Here is a 17,257-nt window from a genome sequence, read left to right as displayed (position 1 = left end):
CTGTAGGTATATAACACCACCTAATTTCAGGTGGTGTTTATTTACTTGTGTTTAACACATGCATTCACATGTATGTATCTAGAAGAGGTTTGAGGGCAGCATGGTTGTGCAGTGATTAGCGCTGCTGCCTTTTAATTTCTGGGATGCTACAGTATATGCATGGAGTTTGTATGTTCCCCAAGTATTTATGTGGGTTTCCTCCAGGTGCTCTGGTTTCCTCCCATAGTCCAAAGACATACCTCTAGTCTAACTGGCCCTGATATTAGTTTGTGTATGCCTTGCAATGGACTGGCAACCCATCCAGGATGTATCCTGCCTTAAACCTGTTGCTTGCCAGGATAGGCTCTGGCTCCCCAATGACCCTGTATTGCATAGATAGAGCATTTAGAAAATAAATGGATATATAGAAGATTGAGTGAGAAGCTGTGTCTGTATGCAACTGCAAAGGAACAAGCGGAATAAAAAAAAAACATTGTGCATTTCAAGCACTGAATTAACTCTACTTGTTCCTTAAATTAAAACAGTATCTTGAATGCAGGTATTCAAAAATTTATTTTTTTCAAAAAGATTCCAGGTTCACCACAATGACATTATAGTTCAGCGTACATAAAACAAAAATGTATCTCTTGAAAAGAATATTAATGAAACTTGTAGCAAAATGCAAAAATATACAGACAAAAGACTAAAATGAGCAATATATGTAAAACAATTCAACCACTATAACATACCCACAAGTACAGTTAGGTTTTCTGAGGAAACAGTTCACCTTGACAGATATTTTTCAGTGTATATAATGGACTTACAAAAAAAATAAAAAAATAAATACAATGTTAAAAGTAACAGACTTGCTATTTTTTTCCAGGTTGAGGTGGAACTATACAGACCCAAGTGCCAGTTATCTTCACTTATTCATAGCAAAGCACAGTACTATACATCAGATCTTAAAATAAACTGCTTCCAAGCATTAAGATAACCTCAGTTTTATACATTTATAAAAGCAAATTCATTAGTTTGTTCTAAAGAACATTTAAATCACGTACTAAATAAACATTACACTTTGATCAGTAGCTTTAACAAAAATCTAGTTATTTAAAATAAAAAAAATAAAAATGAACAGCAGCATACAAATTAAAACTGTTTTATTTCTGCTAGAATAAAAGAAAAGTGTTCACTCTGACCCCCCAGGGTTCATGTCTAAATTATTAATCAAAAATACTATCAATGCAAAATTACAAGTTATACATAACTTTAAAATGAAAAATACCTCTTGATTAAAACCAAGGTAAGAAAAGTATTAAAATGTTAAAGACAATTCTGTAAGAATGTTTTGAAGACAACATTTAATTCCTGGGGCCTCTAAAAGTGATATAACTTTGTGGTAACTCATTTGTATAGTTTCCAGCAATATTTCTTTCAAAAACCAACAAACATCTTACATAAAGGTTTTTAAGAGAACAAATGGCTTCACAGAAAAATACCAATAAGAGCAGAGAAATACAAATGGGCTCATTCTTTTAGTTAATGTTAAAAAATTAAATAGCTGAAGCTGAAGCAACTGCAATTGTACTGTAGACAGTCAGATATACCCATTTGATCCAAAATTTTATTATAGGGTCTATACATTTATTAGCTTTGATATCTCTTCTCTCTCTCAAACACTGTCTTAGACTTCAGAGTACTACTTACTTTCTTAGTTATCCATGTAAGTATATTTAGAATTGTACTACTGTAAGAACATATGATAGATGTGCATATGTTCATGTGTGCATATTTTTCTTACAGAACTACCATTGTTGTTTTCCTCATATGTTCAAATTTCTTTTACACTATCCACTGATGAATTTCAAGAGTGACATACAGTATAAGCAGAAAACAAATGTTTAAACAAGTTCTAAGAATATGTAATCTACTATGTAGCTTTCAGAAAGCTCCCTTGATTAATTTACAGGATCACAGCAAGGAAATGGCATAGGGTGTGAAGGTGCACATTAGAGATCAACAGCCCCTGGAAACCAGCCCCATAACAGCAACAAATAAATAGTATTTGTTTTAATTAATGTGGCAAATGTACTGTAAAATATATGCTTTAAAAGTGCCACAATGCGCAGTTCTGCACAGTATCGACAATACCAGATTGCTGCAGAAGTGACACTAAATTCTGAAAATACTGAGGTCACCATCATCACTTGTTCTTACTTTGCAAGATTCCTTCCTTAGGTGAAAGCCCCCTTTTTACATGGATGGTTCTACAATCACAGAAACAGAGTTAAAAAACAGTTGGATACTATTCCAGTCTGAGTCTCAAATAATATTATAAAATCTCAATGAAAATGAATTTTACTCTCAACAGTACAGTAGTTGTTACTTGTGTACTTTATACTTTTCTGAAATGAAATTGTGATTACTAGCATAATCGTACCTCAATTTTTTTTTGAATTTAAGTTGTTTTAATTTTACAGTGATTTTGTAGCAGTACTGTTCACAATAGAATTAATTTTAATAAATTTAATGCTTTAAATGTGGTTAGCCTGTACAGTGCAAATGCCTTTAAAATTGTGCTGGGAAAGAGGTGGAATCTTAAGTGATAAATATTGGTTAAACTGAAAAATCAGAAGCCCTACAGTACATATGTTACTGCTCGTATTTTTTTAAAGCAAAACAAAAACCTACTAAAAGAACAGTGGTGTAGGATAAAGGAAGAACAATTGTTTATGCAAACAGCCTATAATAATGAAAAACAATAAAAATGACTTTTATAGATTAATTCATATTATCTGCATCTTACATAAATTATTTTAAGATATACTTTTATACGAGTTCTCTCAGTCTGCTTCTACTCAGATTATTTTATACACTATTGTGTAAGGACTCCCAGCGCTGAAAAACAGAAATAAGTTTAAAAAAAACCCGCCTAGATTGTTTGCTTGCTTTATCCTGTTTGCATCTTAGCTACTGGTCTACAGAATCTATCTTTCAATGAGAACAGCCTAAAACAGAAAATCAACAAAGACAGCAGAAAATAGAAATGCAATAGAAAAAGACATGCAAACTGATTCCTATCACAAGTCACAGAATCTTGTTTTATCGTCTAATGGAATATCTTGGAATTTCTATCTTATAATTTGTAAATCCTACCAATAACTTATGTTACTCCCATGGTTACCACTACAGTACTTTACCTGGAAGTACACATCTGAAACAGATAAACTCTACACATATTTAAATAAGCTAAATTATTTGCCATTTATTTTTATGTGATTTAGACGATAAAAGGTTTTAATTTGAGGGTCAGATCTTTAAACACGGCATACAATGGCATATTTGCAACAGATATCAGTTTCTTCTCTGTAGAATGCATGCAGTTACTTATAATTTGAATAGGTAGAAGTAACAGCATTTTGTTTGACCAAAAACAACATACTATTTACACTACTCCTTGTTATACTGTGTAACATAAGACATATACTGACTGTCTAATACATAACACACAATAGGTATGATTAGCAATGACATTAGCCTACTCAAAATGTGCAGAGTACTATAGTTCAGATTCTTGGGAAAGGTTCATTCTGTCATTAAATCATATAAGGAAAATATGTAGATGAAAAAAAGAGAAAAAGGTAATGAATCTCCCTTTGCAAATAAACAGCTTTAAGCAAGTTTTTCTTCATTTGAAATGATAATTCCAGTTTTAAATATGGAAACACGGGAAACAGCATAATGCATCATTTTCAAGGCTGAATGAAAGAATACATCCAAATAAAGCCAGGAATACTATCCTGATTCTCCTCAGTTCTTTAATGGGCTTTCAGAATATGTTACAATATAGTAAAACCTAATACGATGAGAAAGAGTTGCTCTGGGAGTGTTAATGTCATTTTCTAGAGGAGTCTTCTGAATTTTGTTCCACTATAGCTACCGGTATTATTAATCAGTAAATTAACAAATGTTGCACAAAACTACAACTGAATATATTAAAGCGGATTCTGAGATGAATCATACATCAGAAGACCTAGTAATTCTTGAAGACTGCAGTATGGCACCTCTCTTCTAAGCAATACAGCTTGTCTCATAAATCCTGTATAGAAGATGCTTTAACATTTTAAACACTTTTTGCTGACTAATAAATTTGTGAATAATATAGGTTTGACCATGAAGTATACAGCACATGCAGCTTTAGGAACCTAACAAAGCACGGTCAAAGTTAACATTGGGTGATGTAAATGCAGTATAAAACATAAACAGAACAGCTCTCCCTAAATTGATATTTGTAACTAAGAGCTTTTCAGCTCTTGTCCTGAAGTACCCATTTCACCTAGTTTTCAGTCCAAAAAAGGTATTGGTTACATAAATGATAGATGAACTGAATTAACAATGTGCTTAAAGAGACCTTTACAGTTTTCACCTGGTACACAATTCTAAAATCACACTTACCACACTGACATACCATAGTTGGTTCAAAATCTGATAGACAGAGCTTAAAATGGGTCTGAGGTAAAAATGACTGCCCTGCCGCAGAGGTAACTGATCAGGATGTGTCATGACTCTACAAATAAGGATTCATTTGGACTAGTCTGAAGAGCCTAGACCTAGGTCTGTCACATAACCTTAAATACAAAACCTATATAAATTGCAATTCAAACCCAGTGTTATCAGAATAGTTTTCTTTTAGTTTGCTATACATTCCACAATAGTTTAAACTTGATGCATTTGTTTCTCCAGCTAAAGTATATAAAACACTTTTTAGCATTACTTCATCTTCAGACATCTTTTATACAGGAAGTGAAAGACAACTGAGAAATATACAGTAGACAAAAGCTGAGAATTCTACATATATCAAGGTTATTTCATTAACCATGATTCTTTAAACTATACAGTTTTCCCAAGCACTGTTCCTTAGGTTTAGGTTAACATGAGTCTAGGCAGATATATAGTAGCAATTTTTCTTCAAGTAGCCACTTGTGCTATTATTAGAGACCAACTCTATGCCCTATGTCTCCCTTATTTGTTCTTTACATTCTAAGGAAGTACATATACAAAAAAGGAGAAAGACAATTAAAAATAACAAGGACTTGTAAATAAAAATTCCCCAACTGTCAGTCTATAGTCTGTCTATTTTAACAATCTGAATGACAGTTATGCTACTTTAGTTTATTGCACAGTTTTCTTCTGTTTGTCTATGGATGGCTGGTCATTTAAAAAATGCAAAAAACAGACACTTTTTAAAGCAGAATCACTGCCCCACCCCAACCTCTTTCCCAAATCCCAGCACTTTTACTTAGCTTAAAATTTACCATTGCTGCCAACTAAAATCATCATTTGATCCAAAGACCAAGAAAAACCCCAGAATGGTTGTAAAGATGACAGCATTCCCAGTCAATACAAGTGCACATGCCCCCCATTCGATCTGAAAAGAAGAAAGATATAAAATGACAACATTAGCTTTATTTCTCTGTATAAAAAAAATATTTTTGACTGAAAAAACAGTCAATCTAATTTGAAAATAAAAAAACATGATAAGCTGCCTTTATCTTATGACAGACTATATGACAGACTATTTATCATAAATATTCAGTATATTTTTAAAGCAAAAATACAGGAAGTAACAGTTCAAGTAGTGATAACTTCATATGTTACAACTGGAAATGACACATCAAAAAGTGGATCACGAAGTTCATTTTCACCACGATAAATGCTTGTATTTAATATTCCACACCTGAGAGTAATGTGTGATACACTTATACAGTATGTCTGGTGCCAGCTTCATCTATTGCACAAATAAAAATCTAATGTTTATAAAATGTATAAAGATATTATACTGCTCACAAATTAATGTTGCATCTCAGTAGATGTTAATAAAAACTAAAAAATTACCACATTAGCTCTTGCAAAGACTATGGGCAATCCAAAAGCTGAGACAACTATTCCCGTTGTGAGAAAAATGGCGAGTTCTTTGCAGGCATTGCTTGCAGCATCTGTGTCATCCACCACTCTCCGTGCAATGCAGTAGGGAATTGGAGAGAGGATATAGAAGAAAAGAACAAACAATGGCCAGTATTTGCTGTAACGACAAGACAGAAAACATTCAGAAACAAACTGGAGATGCAAAAGGATCAAGAGCTAAGCATTTCCAAATAATAAAGCAGATTAGGTGTTGGGTAAATACATTTTTAAGTTTATCTGTTCCTGAAACACCTCACTGATGATTCTATACCCACGCTTTGCAAGTATTTTAAGGGTCTTCTACAAAACTAAATATAAAAAGATGCTCACAAGAAAAATCCAAGGTATTTACCTTCTCATTAATACAACATTGAAATAAATGTGATTAGGAAATTATAAATATTTGCATTACTAACCTTTTTTTGTTATTATTCCCACTGAGACATAGAATTCCCCTCATATAAACAAAACAATAAACTGATCACATTCAAGTACAATTGGTTTTACACATCGTATATGCTAGGAAGTAATAAAAACAGTCAAATGAATATGCAAGACTTATCCAAAGTTGCACAGTGTGGTCACTAATTAATAATAATTTCTTCTGGATGTATAAGTATTTTTCATCCCAAGGATCTCCAAGCATCTTTCAAATATAAGAGGGGATTCACCACTAAAATGCAGCATCAAACTGAGTGATAAACAACAGTAATTATGCACCTGCATTACCACTAAAGATAAAGTGGAGAAATGAGAAATGAATTCACTAATTGAACTTGAGGGAAAATTGAGGGAGGCTAAATTGTGTAAGCCCAAAAGCAGATTAATCAGGACATGAGGGTTAACACCCATATTCTTCTGAACGGGGCAACAGGATCTTTAAAGATCTGGTAGTCAGCAGCTCTTACCAAATAGTGTCCCCATCACCTACCTATGTATCCACACACACCACTTACAGCCACAGCCTGGTTTAACTCTGTGGTATCCTATCCTAGTACTGCCCAGGCCCAACCTTACTTTGCTTTTAAGATTTCAGGTTACAAGGTGGAAACACTGCTCTACTTTGAATGCCTTTATCAGAAGCCATACTTAAAATTATTCAGAAGTCATATTTATAAAAAGGAGGAGTTTTTAAAGCTTTATAGTAAACTATTCCATTATACTAAGAAAAACAAAGGTATGTGCTCCCTGAATCACTCATTACAATTAAGGAAAGAGAGATGTGGTGTGTGCCTTATGCTGTTTTGATATAACCTCTGTGTGCTGTTGTGTCAGTCTTTGTCAAGCAGAAAATTCGGTGTAAGGGAACAACACTCACTTGTACACAGGAAGAGCACATCCAAGCATAAGAAACATAAGTCCAATGGCTCCTCCAAAGGACAGGCTAATAAGAGCTGTGAAAGCAAAAAAAAAACATGACAAAAATATCGACCAAATCACCATAACCTGATTCACTGGCACTTGTCAGATATTTTGTATTCTGCAAAATCTCCTTATGACTCAGAACACTATTTTAGATCCAGTTGTGCAAATCATACCTTGCTATTTATCCTACATGAGCTACTGTGTAGTATGACTTACAGCTTGCTAAATTACAAAATTAATAAGAACTTGATTCTACTCTCTTCATAGGTCAAAACTTTCCAAATATATTTAGCTCTTGTATCATTTTAAAGAACCTACAGAACATCAGCTGACTGGAACAAAATTAAGTTAGTACTAGAAAAGATAAAGAAAGATCTTTTTCCACAATCACAAAATAATACATAAGGTTCAAATGAGTCAGTGTGATTTTTCTGGCAGGAGTAAGTAAAATAAAGCTATAAAGTACAGTACCAGTCAAAAGTTTGACTACACCTCCTTGAAACCAGGTTTTTCATGATTATCTGTGCTTTAAATTGTATAAACTTGTCTATAAACACTTAATATTTCATTACTTGATATGTGTACTTATAATCTTAAGTGAACTGCATTGAAAATGTTAATTTTTCATTTTCAGTAAATGCAACTAGAAGTACAGATGGTTCAACATCAACTGTTCAGAGGAGGTTGCGTGAAGTTGGCCTCAAAGGTCCAGTTTCTGTGTTTTCTGGCCCAGACTGGTCTCTTCCTCTTATTCTGCACTCTTAACAATGGTTTCTTTGCAGCAATTCTCCCTGGTAGGCCAGCTTCACGCAATTAGTCGCCAGTTTCACAGACTTGTGACTCTAAGGAATGTATTCTGTGATTCTGAGGTCACCTTTGGCCTACCTGAACCTTTTCATTTCTCATGAGTGCCAGTTTCTTCATATCGTTTGACAGTCTTGGCCACAGCAGTTACTGACACTTGCAAAGTTCTTGCAATTTGTCTTAAAGATTGACCTTCATTTCTTAATTATAGACTGTCTTTATTCCTTGCTTGCTGAGCAAATTTTGCCATGTTCATTCAGGAATTACAAACTTTTGCCCATGCCCCCTATATTTATAGTAACCGTGGACCCTCATGTGTTTACCAATAATTGGTGACAAAAGGTAAATGAGGTAACATGCTAATTAAGTGTGAGAACATCTAACAAAGACAAAGACAATTTTAAACTTCTTTTAGTGTTCTAACACCATGTTATACACATTTCTGACTTTAAACTAACCTGGGCTTCGGACTGAAATCTGCTTGCTTTGGGTGCTCATTTTATTGAAAATGAAAAATTAACATTTTCTTTGCAGGTCACTTAAGATTTTAAGTACACATATCATGTAATTAAATATTAGGGGTCTATAGACACGTTTATCCAGTTTAAAGCACAGATAATCATGAAAAACCTGGTTTCAACAAGTGTACTTACAATTTTGACTGGTACTGTACATTCTAAAAATTCTTAGAAAGAATCTGTGATAGAAACTAAGCAAAACAACTTGAAAGGTGTGACAACAGTGTATAAATAACTTGATTAAGGACAAAATGCAATACACGCAATACAAAATGTGTGGACAATAATAAGGATACCAGGGAAAATCATTCCTGACATATAAGGCTTCTTTGAATATCCAAGCAATTCCATGTATTGGAGTACATTAAATAAATGATTATAACAGCAAACTTCTACAAAATAAAAAGTTCAGGTGTTGCAGCGGATGCTTTATCATTTGTCATCATGGTGAAGGAGCAATCTAACATTTTCTTCGAGATTACAGAATGTAAGAACAGAGAAAATATTACTAAATTGCACAAAATTATAAACTGATCACTTACCTCATAATAATACTTTAAGCAGGCAAGTTAAATTATGATTTACAATGACAATCTAACCAAGACTTAACAACTGGTGTGAAAATAGTGCATTCGGTCATTAGCACTGTCCCATACTCCATCCACAGTGAGGATCGTTTTGAGGGTTAGATTAATACCTCATCTCATTAATTCAATAAACCCACATTATACTACAAAATGTATTAAACAGCTAGTTCACATCTACAAAGTACTCAGTTCCATGATCTCCATGTGATCAATCACACAAAGATCCCTTGTACTGTCGAAGGGTGGCCTCTTGAGTAGCTTGTTTCTATAGTTTTCAAACGATTAAAAACATCATCGAATTTTCTCTTCTTAAGTATTATTTTAGTACCGTGTTCCTCTTGTTGCAGCAAATTTGATTGCTAAAAATAAAAATGCGATAAACTGGAATTAAAGCAGTTTACAATTCTAAGTGTATTATAATGATACAGTAACGAAAATATCTAATTCCGTAAACCTAACGAGTTTTTTTTATTAACCGGAAGAGGCTTAAATGATAAATATACAATCCACCAAAGTTATTAGCGGTTTTAAATCCTTTACCCATGCGCTGTGTAAACTGTGAAAAACTACGGAGTTCAATATACTGATACGTTGTGCCTTTGTATGATAGCTGTATACATTGTTTTGTTGATCATGCAACGACAAACGGTTGTATCATTTTTTTCTGAAAAGCACACGGCTATTTTAATAACAAAAGAAAAAAGCATTAAAACATCCATTAATATAGACTGATATATCAATAAATTGTTGAGACTTCCAGGTATTATAAGCTATAAAGACTGAAATCACATTTAATAAGGTGTTGGCCTGTAGAAAAAACCATGAACGAACCGAAGAGGATATGTTGCCAAGCAAGCAGACAGCTATCATAATCTTTCTATCTATGCGCTGTTTTGTTGGGACTGCTTATATTACTGTATCAGAAGATAAAATTCAACGAGTCACTGCTCACCTTTAATCCCAGCCATTTCAGCTCAACATGAAATCTTCTTTCGACAACAGCTGATCCTCAACCTTACACACTTTCAATTCCCAGCAATCTCACCCGGCGCGCATGCTCGACGCCAGACAGACAAACAGATGGTTCCTTGCGCCTAACGGTGCAGGACTCCTTGCGTAGTTAAGATTATTTTCGAAAGACTTTGCAATCATCTAACGAAATGTAGAAAATCAGGTATTTAAAAAGAAGCAATTCTTTCTGAAATGTTTTTTTGTGTGTGCAATGTTGCAAGACCTGGCTTTCTGTATCATCTGCACAGATACAAATCACGTCAAAAGTAACGTGAAAAGTATTATTTTTCCATAGGACATATTTGCTAAGACACTTGAAGTATAAAGACCCACTCGAAACGACAGCGCATGTACTTACTGCGATTATTACAGTAATAGTAAAACATCTAGAGACAGTTTTTTTATCCATTGTTTTAGGGGTCGCAATACTTCCCATTAGTGTTGTGTCCATCCCGGTTTTCGGAATAAGAAGCCTAATAAAAGAGTGGGGGATATAACTAGTGTTTGTTTACAATGAGTGATAGGAACATCATTGGTTATTATGGTTATTATTTCGAATAACCAAGAACTACAATCTTTAATAATAGCCTGCTAGTATAATATACTTTGACCTCAACAAAATGGTCGTCTTGAAAAGCTCTCACGTCATCTTATTTATTCCGCGTGAATGGAACAAGCCAATAGAAAAGCCTTAAATTGAAAGACATTGTATTGCATGATGAAAACAATCGCAATAATGATCACAGTATTGAAATCATAGCAGTTTTTCTTCTCTTAACAGGTGTTAGTCATACCTTAGTGGTATCGCAAGGGAGATTTGACATATACGTATACATATACTTGAGACGTGATATAGTCTCTATATAAAACAACTTGGTCTACTTTTTAAAATAGTTGTAATATTGCTTTCGATAGGTGAAATACCCCGGAAACTACATAGTTCGATATTTTAGGTTCTCATTTTGTGTTGTTTTTTTTTGTACAGAAAGCAATTATGAAGATATTCCTCGCCATTTTTGTGTTATTTATGTTTACGGGGCGAACTGAGAGTTGGAACGATGGAGGTAAGTTGAAATCTGTGGCTGTGTTATTTGCAGATCTTTTGCAGGCCTGCTACGTCACATTGTTTTGAAACGGAAACTGTAACTGTTTTATATTGTTTTAATTCCATACATCTACCTCAGTGCGTTTAATCTGTAACAAGTGATAGATTTATCACTTGTTAATCAGCACTTAAATTGACAAGTTTGATAGTTATTAGAGTTTTGTATGATTCTGTTAACAAGTATTATAGCATCAGATCCTTACATTTTACAACAATTCCTGGTTGTGCTTAATTGATCCGAGGATCTGATCCAGATATTTCTTGAACGAAGCCAGGATATCAGCTTCAAAACAACAACATGGCTGGATAGGTTGTCCATACACTCAAAACCCTTTCGGTTACAAAGTGCCTCCTATTGTCTGTTCCTTTGAGGATTTTGACTACGTTTCCAAAGGGTAGAGAATCAGGATTATGGGGGGGGGTCTTATAATGGATGATTTTTTTTTCAAAATTTGTCAGTAAAATGTATTAATGTGTTCTTGACAAGCGTGTGTTTCAAAGCCATACTGTAAGTGTATCTGGTATGTTTGCAGGGAGTGTTTTGCTTCGAGAGCTTCAGGTGATTACTCTGTATAAAGGACAGTACACCAATTCTCGCAGGACCAGCCCTGTTCCACAGTTACAGTGCATTGGAGGAACTGCTGGCTGTGGCTCTTTCATTCCTGAAGTAGTTCAGTGTCATAACAAAGGATGGGATGGCTTTGATGTTCAGGTATGTGTAACTTTTAGACTTGGGTACTTACGTATCAAGATAATTCAAAGATGATCATCATCTTTGTAGGAATGTAGAGCTAGACTACACTCATGCAATAAGTCTTTAGACTTTTCAGAACCTTTGGTGTGAGTAGGAGTCATTATATTCTTATGTAAATGAGGATAATTCTGGATATACTGAAGCCTGTTTTGTACGTTACTAGATGCCATACTATTTAATATTATCATGATGAAATTATGGTATCTGTCTTTCAGCATCATACAGATTAAGGGTCTTAACTGCTTTTTGTCATGGGATTCATTTCAACACCATCAACATTCTAGTGTCCAACTTTGTGATGCTGATTTTGTGATATGAGCATAACCTCTGTCTTGGCAGCTTAAGATAGTTACATTGTTCTGTGTATATATATCTAAAATATAGAAACCACAACAATAGTACTGTATGTGATTTCGTCTGCAAGTAAATCTGAGTGTCTTCAGCACAACAGTGAAACCCTAGTTCATGATGGCTGATTATTTGACCACGTGGGAAGGTGCAACTACAAAACAGTAAAGTTCTCAACACAGATCCCTTAGTACCTGGAACAACATCAGATTTAAAATGATCAAGATTGACAAATTGGTTCCTGATCATTAAATATCATGTCATAAATAAATAAATCATAAATAAAAAGTCAAACCAATAAAGGAAAGTACCTGTAACCCCAGGATAATCTCCATGTAATCCATTAGGATGCCTAGTGTGCAGTATCAAAGACAACTCTCAACAAGTCTGAGACAGAAGGAGGACCTTGCTACCTTAAGAGCATCCCTGTAGGTCTTTTCATTTTGCTCATAAGCCTTTGGTTGAACAGGTGTATGATCTTCTACAAGCACATTTTTGTACCAGCAGAATAATAATAATAATAATTGCTTACACTTATAGCATATAGCACTTACGTGCGTATAGCACTTTTCTGGACACTCCACTCAATGCGCTTTACAGGTAATGGGGATCCCCTCCACCACCACCAATGTGCAGCATCCACTAGAAGAATGTACAAAACAAATGTTATATGTTTTCATTGGAGCTAGACTATCAAGATGATTTTGTGTTCTGTTTTTTTTTACTGTTACGCCTGAATTATTTCTCTTTGTGTCACTTTTTTTTCTACAGTGGGAGTGTAAAACCGATATGGATTACTCTTATAGATTTGGAAAAATAGAAGTGAGCTGTGAGGGATATAATTATCCAGATGACCCTTATGTGCTGAAGGGTTCCTGTGGGCTGGAGTACACTCTGGAACTGACTGAAGAAGGAAAGCAGAAGGGAAGGAACAGTAGGAGCTTTGGATCTGGGTTTTTTCAGGACTCCTCAAGCAATGTGAATTATCAGGGCTCTGGAGGTGATGTCAGTGGATTAATGGTGGTTGCTGTTTTGTTGCTCTTGGCCTATGGTGTATATAAGATGTTCTTGTGTGGGCCACACGGACAAGGACACCAGCGTTTCCCTGATGCAGACTTTTCCAACGCCAACACCGATGGCCACTTCACTGATGGTAACACAATGGGCCCACCTCCTCCGGGATTTAAGTCATACTACACAGGTACCTGAGGAGTCCACTTCTCCTGGTTAACAAATATTTTCCTTTGTAACTTGTGAGGAATCTTGCATGTGGAAATTTTCCAAGGCTTATGTTTAATATTATTTTTCCCACTAGAGGTTTCCTGGTTATTCTCAACAAGGTCAAAGCAGTACTGAGGTATAGTGTAAATTTGGAAAAGGAAGGAAATGTTCAGAGTTGTATAAAATGTAGATGGATCTCAATGCAGGAAACGTATATGGGTTAGGATTTAAAGTTTAATTTATAAAATGTTTTTTCTGAATTCTCTGCTTGTTAAGTATTTGTTTGATATATATGTTCATTTAAATATTAAGCATTGTATGATAAACATTAATTGGAGCAATATATTGGTCAGTAAAATCTAATTGGAATGTTACTTAATGAAATCTTCAGTTCATTGTACTTTTCTTGTATGTTGCTTTTATAAAAATGTTGGTTTATTTTACATCTCTCCAATAACAAGCCTGATTTTTTCTCCTTTTTTTAGGAGAGTCACCAGGTTATGGGAGTGCCAGTGATAGTTACGGTTTTAAAAACACTTTCACAAGACCTCACCAAAAGCCTGCTTCGGGGCCTGGATTTTGGACTGGAATGGGCACAGGAGGTGTATTAGGATATTTATTTGGAAGTCAGAGGTGAGTTTTTAATGTTTTAATGGAACTGTGTTCAAGAAGCCTAGTTCTTATACTGTAGATGTATCAGTGTTTTAGTCATTTAATTTTAGTCATCATAGGGAGCAACATGGTATAAATCTAGGACTAAATATGAGCCATTTACAGTAGGTGCTATGTTCTATACTCAATTACAGAACGTAGTTGTATATGAGTCTTTAGAATAAATGACAGGTTGTTCCAATTCTGTCTATATGTACAATATACAGTGTAGGCCAAAGTTGTATAGATTAAACCTTCAGTGGATGTATCTATGATTGTACTCAATTCACAGGCATGACCAATATTCTGTAGCACTACAGTAGTTGTATTTTACAGCTTAAGCTGCATAAGAGATTCAGTTTTTCATGTGACCACTTAAATTGAGCAAGACCAGTCTATACCGAAGAAAAGTAGTTGTAGGAAAACAGTTGTCCTTCTGGAAAACCTAAGAGGCTTTTTTTGGCCGAAGAAAGAATTTACTTAAGTACAATAATATCAGGATATCTTAATTTGTGATGTGAATCAGACTTTGTCAGGGTTAATTGGATTAGCACCTGTAAAGCTCACTTCTGAGAGTTACACCTATTGTCTAAGATACATCTCCTAAAGTTTGTATAATCATTCTTATAGCAGTGATTTTAGCAATGTTTAACAGTAACTTAAAAATGACAGAAGACTCATAGTGATTAGCCATACACTTCTGTTTGAAGGAGTCAGTCAAAATTAATGTCTTTGTATTGTGTGCCAGTGAGCAACACTGTCTCCTGGCATACATTGAAGAGAAACAGGTCATTTCATGTCTTAAACCTTTTACCAGCTTATTTCTTTCCACTTTTCTAGATCTCAGCCCAGATATTTTACAAGAAATACAGGGAATTCAAACATTGGTCCTACACCAGTAAATAGTGGAACCCGAACAGTTTCAGGTAACAGTCCAGGCTTCTCAAAAAAATCTGTGCATCCTTTTCTTAAATAATTTGATAACTAAGCATTTCTTAGTATTGCGGCCTTATTTTATTCTGAAATTCTATAAAACCCAGGATATGCTGACTGAGGGCTTTATTAGATAATAATGGCACCCATGTTTCAGTGTTATTTTCACTATTTTCAGTTATTTTCACATTAAGTTGTATTGTCACTCCTGTGAAAATGTGAAATCATAAAAGTACACAGAAATTGGAGCAGACTAAAAAGAAAACAACCCAATGTACTGTATCTGTTGAGTTTCTATCTTGTTTGCTAGTTATGTGGTATTAAGGCAGACTTGTTCTTTTTTTGCTTTTTTGTAGGTTTTGGAGGAACCAAAAGAAGGTAGACAAGAGGAAGGTGAAAGTATAGCAAACGTCGTCTGCATGAAGAATAATTTCAGTGTCAGATATGAAGCAGGCTTTTTATACGATTGCTCATTGTCTGCTTTGTAACTAACAGCTCACATGAACATGTTGTATATTCCAGGACTTAATATTAACTTTTTATTTGGGTAGCAGCACAGGCAGGGATACTAAGAACTTTTTTCTTTCAGGACTTTTTTTAATTAACCTTCTATCATATCTTGCAATCTGGAAGGCCCTTCAGAGTGTATTCCATGATATTGCCTTTTTAGTATCTGAATAATCCAAGGGTCTCACCCAGCCATTTGGTGAAGTATGCTGGCAAGTCTGCTCCAATAACATGGGTATGCAGTTTGTTTCTATATTCTCACAACCTTTTGTGTAAAGACATAACTCCTGTTTCCTTAAATCTGTTCCACTTTAGTTTCACTTATAGCCTCAGGTCCTTGTTTCACTGTTGTAATCTTTAGGGCTGGCAGCCAGTGTCTTTCAAAATTTTAATCTTCTCTGCTTATATCTTAAGAGGCAACATTCCTGATTCCATAATTAGAAGATGTAAAACCTTTTTTTTTCTGTGAGTTATCACCACAGTCTCTTCCCAGAGCTAGTAGTATTGAGGTCCCTGTAAAGAAACTGAAATAAAAATAAATTTTAGGTTTGAATACAAAAATAGATTAATTAAAAAAACTATAGACTCATTAGTCTAAGCTGTGAAAAATACCTTCTTTACACAAAGAGTTGTGAATTTGGTTTGAATATATTTTTGAGATGAATGTGAATATATTTGAATGAGATGTTCCACATGTTTTCAATAGGCACTTAAGTCATTACTTTTCTTTCAATTATTGCTTTGAGTGAATTTGATATTTTGTACATATATACTCTTTTGTTGAAAATGACAAATATAAGATTTTGAGGGAAAAAGTGAGATGGTTTAGACATTATGTCTGATTTTATTGCTGTGATTGTAAAAAAAACACTCCTTATGTAAGGTTGAAATGAAAGCTTTACGAAAATGTGCTGGGAGAAAATTGTTTTGTAAGCTGAATGCTACTTTTTAATGTTTGAAACAATTATATTACTTAGTATATCTTAGAATGTCTTGCCATAATAATAATGGGTATTTTTGAAACTATAGTAAAAATTAAACTTTTAAGTACAGGTGTTCTATTTAATTTTGCTTAAATTTAGATGAGCTTTACAAATCTGTATGTGTGCCTAAATGTAACAAGTTTTTAAAGGAAAACTAAAGATTTTCCAAGTACAACAAACTGAAACGAGTTATAAAATATTACACATTTTTTGTGAATCTGTGTAAAAGTGTATCAATTTAATGAGTAACAGCATTTGGTCATTTTCACACCCGGTTATAAAATAATAAGAACCTACTATATAGTAAGTTATTTTTTATAGTACTCATGAATTTGACCATTTTCTAGTTTAGTTGTATTGAACATAGAACAGAACTGGACTTTCTTTTTCTGATTGTTTCTAATAAATTAGAGAATTTCAAATGTCTACATTCTTTGTGATTATTTGAAGCAAAAATATTTATTTAACTCTTGGTTTGGAAATTTAAATACAACATATTACCTTTAAAGGTGGTACAGCTGAGAACT

At 34.1% G+C, this 17,257-nt stretch overlaps 2 protein-coding genes across 3 annotated transcripts; one reads left to right on the top strand and one right to left on the bottom strand.

Annotated features, from left to right (window-relative positions):
• Positions 1–524: 524 nt before the first annotated feature.
• leprotl1 (leptin receptor overlapping transcript like 1) lies at positions 525–10,271 on the bottom strand. 2 transcript variants are annotated; one of them, XM_088918016.1, is made up of 5 exons: positions 10,170–10,271; positions 7,262–7,337; positions 5,875–6,061; positions 5,295–5,407; positions 525–2,246 (listed from the first exon to the last, which is right to left on the bottom strand). In XM_088918016.1, coding segments are annotated over exons 1-5 (393 nt in total). In that variant the 5' UTR covers positions 10,186–10,271; the 3' UTR covers positions 525–2,245. The 2 variants fall into 2 exon arrangements, with proteins under 2 accessions (XP_088774142.1, XP_088774141.1); XM_088918015.1 differs by lacking the exon at positions 525–2,246 and having other exon boundaries at positions 5,166–5,407.
• A 639-nt stretch (positions 10,272–10,910) lies between these two features.
• Positions 10,911–17,156, top strand: saraf (store-operated calcium entry-associated regulatory factor). The gene is made up of 6 exons (XM_088918011.1): positions 10,911–11,292; positions 11,867–12,045; positions 13,207–13,636; positions 14,142–14,289; positions 15,148–15,233; positions 15,597–17,156. The coding sequence occupies exons 1-6, from the start codon at positions 11,223–11,225 to the stop codon at positions 15,620–15,622; spliced, it is 939 nt and encodes a 312-aa protein (XP_088774137.1). The 5' UTR covers positions 10,911–11,222; the 3' UTR covers positions 15,623–17,156.
• Positions 17,157–17,257: the final 101 nt, after the last annotated feature.

This window comes from Atractosteus spatula, chromosome 1 (genome assembly GCF_055471065.1).
Source record: "Atractosteus spatula isolate fAtrSpa1 chromosome 1, fAtrSpa1.hap1, whole genome shotgun sequence".
Classification (NCBI taxonomy): Eukaryota; Metazoa; Chordata; class Actinopteri; order Semionotiformes; family Lepisosteidae; genus Atractosteus; species Atractosteus spatula.
Note: the sequence above shows the minus strand (reverse complement) of the source record. Positions and strands in the feature narration are given on the sequence as shown.